The 6,223-nt window shown below is 36.7% G+C and overlaps 1 protein-coding gene across 1 annotated transcript in view; it reads right to left on the bottom strand.

The window, feature by feature from the left end:
* LRRC9 (leucine rich repeat containing 9) overlaps positions 1–6,223 on the bottom strand; it is a 128,341-nt gene that overhangs the window by 109,843 nt on the left and 12,275 nt on the right. Inside the window, exon 6 of the mRNA XM_027842920.1 lies at positions 2,767–2,949. Within this exon, the coding sequence (XP_027698721.1) occupies positions 2,767–2,949 (183 nt within the window). The remainder of the gene's footprint in view (positions 1–2,766; positions 2,950–6,223) is intronic.

Genomic DNA, 6,223 nt, shown 5'->3' with positions numbered 1-6,223 from the left:
TTATTTCCTAAAGGAGTTTAAGATCATGAGAAATGTAATCCTCTTGCATCATTACTATTTTCACCCAAGAGGCTTGGTTTTGTTTGGAGCCTTCCCTTCTGGCCATAAGCCTACTCTTCCTTCCCTTCATCAGAGGATAGTGTTTTTGTCTGAGGGACTTTGTGGTGAATCTTACTTATCTCTCTCTCCTCCTCTTTCTCTTTTTACTCTCTCTGACCCCTCTGCCATGCCGTATCTTTCTCCCATTGGCAAGTTCCAGATGAACCCTGGATGGTCATTCTTCATTCTACTTCTGTCCTTAAGCTTCTACTCAAATCCTGCTTGTTCAGAACAATCATGATGTTTTACTTCACCCTCAGCAAATGAGCAAAGATGATAAAAGATGGGAACAGTCAATTTGGAGAGCTTGTGGGAGTATAAGCACACTAATGCACTGTTCATGGAGCTATGAATCAGTATAACTGTTTTGGAAATCAATTTGGGATTATCCTTATAAAATGAATAAAATGTCAATACCTTTTGATCTAGAGGTTCTACTAGTAGGCTTATACCCCAAGAAGATCAGTGAAAAGGAGAAAGGCCCCAGATATACCAAAATATTTATAGCTGCACTTTTTTTTTTTTATGGAGAAAGTAGCTGAAAACAAAACAAGTGCTCATGAATTGGTGAATGACTGAACAAACTACAGCACAGGAATATAATGGAATGTTATTGGGCAGTAAGAAATGACAACTATTATGGATACAGTGAAACATGGAAAGATTTACATAACCTGATGCATAGTAAAGTAAGCAAAGAAAATAATATATACAATCACTACATGCATGTAAATGGAAAAAACTGCCACAAAATAATCAAAAGCAAATGTTGAAAAATTACAAAGAAATATGAGAAGACATCCCACCTCTCTTCTCTGGAGAGGTGGGAGGATTAACTAATGCATTATACATTAAAATGCATTAAAATTAGAAAGAAAATGAATAAGCAAACCTGAATTAGGCACAAAAAAGGAGATATTAAAAATTAGTGGAGAAAGAAATTTGAACCTCCCCCCAAACATCCTAAAAAACCAACAACCTATACAAATGGGGGGGGGAATGAAAAGCTGGTTCTTTGAAAAGACTAACCAAATTGATTTTCTAAATTAATCATCATGTCACAAGTAAACTGGTATGATTTATCTCCTCTTTATCTTGATGCCTTTAATTTCTTTCTTTTGACTCATTGCTAGCATTTTTAGAACTATATTAAGTAATATCAGAGAGAGGGATTATCCCTGCTTTATTCCTATACTTACTATATTAACTTGAAATTTACTTTCCAGTTTCTAATATATCCTCAATGCATTTGATGCTTGCTTTTGGTTTTCAATAGATACTCTTTATGATATATTTTTAAAAAGGTCTCTCTATGCCTATACTTTATAGGGTTTTTAGCATAAATGAGCATGGTATTTTGTCAAAGACTTTTTCTACATCTTTTGAGATAAGCATATGGTTTGGAATGTTTTTGTTTTTAATATGATCATGCTGACTGTTTTCCTAATGTTGAACCACCATTCCACCATGATATAAACCCAACTTGGTTATGATGAATTATTTCTTGGGTGAACTGCTTTAGTTCACTTGACAGGGTTTTTATTTGAAGTTTTTGAATCAGTATTAGCTAATATTGGTCTCTAGTTCTCCTGTGCTTATACTTCCCTGGTTTAGTTATTAAGATATTTGTCTCATAAAAGGAGTCTAATAGAATGCTTTCTTTCTCAGTTTTTGAGAATTATTAGTGGTATTTGTACTCACTGTACTTTAAAAGTCTGATAGAATTCACATGAAAATCTGTCAGGAGCAGTTTTTTTCTTTAATAATTCTTTGTTGTTCCTTTTAGAGTTAGTTTTAGTTCTACTTCTCAGATTGGACAATTTAAGATTTCTATTTGATCTTCTGTTAGTGGGCATATTATAAAGGTATTCTATTTCTTTTGTGTTGACAAATCTTTAGTCATCGGATTAAAAAGAAGAGGACAAAAAATCAAATCAATAAAATAGCAAACAAGGTATAATCACAACAAAACCAGAAGAAATTAAAAAAAAATAATGATCAAAACCTAGTAACAGTTATGCGCTAGTAAAACTGAGAACACAAAAGAAATCCCACCAGTTGGAAACCCAAATTACATGGCCTCTCAAGGCACTAGATACTTCTCTAAGACTCTAAGTTGTAGAAAAGGTATTGCATTAGTGGAAAGGAGTTCCTTATACCAATGAACTTATACGTCAAGTTCCTATTTTTATCCCTATGCTAATCAAGTAATAAGTAAAGAAACTGTAATCTAATTTGACAAAATACATGCCATATAATTTGAGGTTCCAACTGGTGGAACACACTGTGAACATCAGATAAGGTGATTACCAATGCGTGTAAGACTTCATTATATTGCCTTACGTAGAAGATAGAAACGAGGAAATTCAATTCTTTGTCAATTGAAGAACATATTGTTGAATAGAGTAGGTGTTTTATCAGAAATAGGTTGGTCTAAAGGCACCAAAAGGAAATGGAGAATTAAAGGATTATTCAAAATATTCAGGCAAAAAAAAAAACCCCTCCTAGCAGAAGTCTTCAGAAAATTATAAAAATTCCAATCCCACAGAAATGGGTCTAAATTAGCCGTATAACTAATAATATTCTTCAATGCATATTGTGGACACACAACCATGAGAAGGAGATTACTTAAACAAACATCTTAGTTATATTTATGGGTCTACTTACATCAGCCAGTTCTTTGATTTGCTTTGATGACACATCAAATGTGTCAAGTCTTTGAAGATGAGGCAAATGATATAGCACATGTGTAGAATAATGACACAGCAGACAAACTGGATTAGGCTTATACTGAGGATCATTCAGACTCAGATCCTTTAAACGGGGTAACTTGACTAAGTTAGTGAGTTCCTAAAAGTGGCAATAATAAAGCATTAATCAATAATCATTATTTCTTCCTAAAGAAGACATTTGAAAACATAAAAAGACTACATCTTCTAGAGTAATGCAGCATAATCATAAATACACCTAAAACGTAAATGCAGTTTAGCTCCCCACAATGTATTTCTCTAGCGAGAAAATTCTGTAGTGGCTAACATATATGTTGAAAAACCAAACGATAGTTTATGTCCAGCTAAAGAACACGAAAAAAATAACATCTATTACAACATTCATTCAAATAACTATATTCTAACAGAGTTTGAAACTACTTATTTCTATAGGGACAAATTCAATGGATCTCAAAAAAAAAAAAGGCCGTGTTGGATAGGGAAAAGCATTGAATTTGGAGTCATCACTTGGGTTTGATCTGGCCTCTATCCCTTATTACCTGTGTGATCTTGGGCAAATGACTCTTTAGGCCTCAGTTTCTTTTTCTGTAAAATGGTGGGGGCATAGGGGTGGAGGAAGGGTTGAACTAGATAGTCTTTCAGGTCTTTTCCACCTTTAATTCTATGATCCAATAATCATAAAAAAGGATTTTAAAAATGATTTCCTAGAATACAGTGCTCAGGTTTTTTGTACCATCAGGTTCTTTTTGGAGACCAGGGAGGCTAGCTTATCTCCCTGTGCTCTGTTTGGAATGCTAATTATTTGGAATATTGTATTGGAGGAACAGCAAGAAGGCTAGAGTGGCAGGACTATAAAGCATGAGGAGGAGAGTAACACATAATAAGCTCGGGAAGGAGGACTGGGGATAAAGTGTGAAGGCTTTTAAATATCAAAAAGTCTATATTTCATCTTAGGGAGCCAATAGAATTCAGAGATCATAGGTCTGGAGAGATTCCTAGATTTCAAGCTGGAAGAAAGATCTAGTCCAACCCTTTCATTTTATATATGAGGAAATTGAGGCTCAGAGAGATTACATTAATTGAGATCTGAGAGTCAACTCCATGCCCCACCCCATGGGAGCTTATCAGGTTACTAAGAAAGAGTATAAAAAGAAAAGAGAAGAGAGCCTAGGACAGAGCCTTGGGAGTAAAGATCTAATATGTTCTTGCCTTTTTAGGATCATCATATATGGCCAATCCCTTCTGGGTGCAGGGCACTGTCTTCTGCCATCTTTCCTTTCTCTCCATTCTCTATGGATTCAATAGTTCCTTGGGATTTAAATATTGTCTCTATGTAGATGGTATCTACATATCTCCAGTCCTCAAAGCTCTTTTAAGCTCCAACCCTTCATGTCCAGCTGCCCACTGGACTCTTCCACCTGGATGTTCCATAGGCCTCTCAAGCTCAACATGTATAAAATCAAATTCATTATCTTTCACCATCCCTATTTCTGTTAAGAAAACCACCATTTATTCAGTCACTGAAGTGTGCAATCTCACTTTCAATCAGTTGCGAAATTTTGTCAATTATGCCTTATTTGCATCTCTCACATCCATCTCTTTTTTTCCACTGGTATGAAAATTACACTACCTCAGGCCCTTGTTTCCACTCACCTAGAGTGGTGGACTATCTAAGTCTCCCTGCCTCTAATCTCTCTCCTTTCCAATTCATTCATTCTCCACCCAGCCACCGAATTGATATTCCTAGAGTATAAATTTAACAGGCTCCAGTGGTCCTCTATTGTCTCTAGGGTATTATCTGGCATTCAAAGCCCTTCATAGACATAGACTGCTCACCTAATCATGAAAGCAATATACCCTCCAACTTTTTAGTCTTTTCCTGGAATACACAAATAATTCACTTTCTTTGCTACTTCTCTAACAGAGCTTGTATCACCTCCTTGATGTCATGGTCCTCTTAGAGAACGAAAAACAACCTCTGTGAGTAGTAGTAAGAGTTGCCCCACCTGGGATGCAAGTGGAATTGGCTAGCTGGGCAACAGAGCTTCCTTCTTTCTTTCTTCTTTCCCTTCCCTTCCCTTCCCTTCCCTCTGTCCACATAGCATATCATATACTTACCTGCAGTGGTCTGCCCAAAGGAACGTAAATTTTGACCTCTAAAAACTCTGAAGACATCTTTCTTTCTTAAACCCAAATCACTCTGGCTCTCATTGATTGGCCAACAACAGATCCTCAGCCAAGCCCCACTTGGTCATTGTTTGGGCCTTGATTGGTTTACGTTGAATGTAAATAGCAATTGTTTAGGCCAGAAACCCTGAGGGTCTTTTCCTGACAGATTGATTTTTTTTTTTTTGGATTAGGCAAAAGAGGCCTTTCTCTGCCTCTTTCCTTACCTGGCCTTAATCACTGAATGGGCGTTGCCTTAGTCAAACTAAGACCTATTAAAAACCTTAGCTTAAAAAGCCCAGGGTCTCCCACTGGATCCAGGGCCATCTCCAATTGTCCTGATCTATATCTTGCCAGTGAATTCTAGAGGAGAAACTGAGGCTAGTAACTTTGCACAGCCCTCCCTCACTTAAATCCAACTCACACATGTCATTGCATCACCTCCCTGATGTCATGGTCTTCTTGGATGAGTTTGTAATTCCATATGAATTATTCTTGCTGTAATAGGGGTACCTTGAAGTGGCAGAGGAAATTGTGAGTGCCCTTTGGAATAAAGACCTAGAGGAAATTTGCCCAGACCTCCACCATATAGGGACCCTTAGAGAATTTTGGTGTTCTCTCTGTAGAAGGACACGAGAACTTTGTCCAGACCTCAGCTGGATGGCCTTATGCACTGAGGAAATCATGGAAAAGTTTCCATCTAGGAGGCAGAAGCTCTGCCCAGAGTGTTCTTATTTGAGAGAGGGAGTGATGCCTGGTTAACCTTAGGTTCTAAATCCCTATTGGACAAATTCATGTGATTTGGAAAGCTCAGCACGGGCCAGATTTCTATCAGAAAAAGGAAAGCAATTTTCTTTGTCTTTGCTTTATCTTTTGATCTTTTGCTTTTGGGTTTAGAAAGGCCATGTTAACACCTGTTAAATGCTAACCAAGCAGTAATCTTAGGTAATTTATTGAATCTATTAAAATTTTGTATTTGCATAAAATTGTGATTTTTTTGGTTTATATTTGTGGGACTGATCATGTGACACTGACTGTTTTGGTACTCTCCTGTATGCCAGTGGGAAATCAAGTGAAAATATACAGTTTATGCCTCCCCAGAGGTCTGTTTTGAATTGAGGATAATATCTGTGTTCAAAATGCACTCCTGCTTATTTGCTGGGGATGGCATATTTTTTCAAAGAGAATGAATATAATGGGATTTGACACGTCTAGATCACCTAAGATGG

This window comes from Vombatus ursinus, unplaced genomic scaffold (genome assembly GCF_900497805.2).
Source record: "Vombatus ursinus unplaced genomic scaffold, bare-nosed wombat genome assembly UNPS02014893.1, whole genome shotgun sequence".
Lineage (NCBI taxonomy): Eukaryota > Metazoa > Chordata > Mammalia > Diprotodontia > Vombatidae > Vombatus > Vombatus ursinus.
This window is presented reverse-complemented; position numbering and strand designations above follow the sequence as displayed.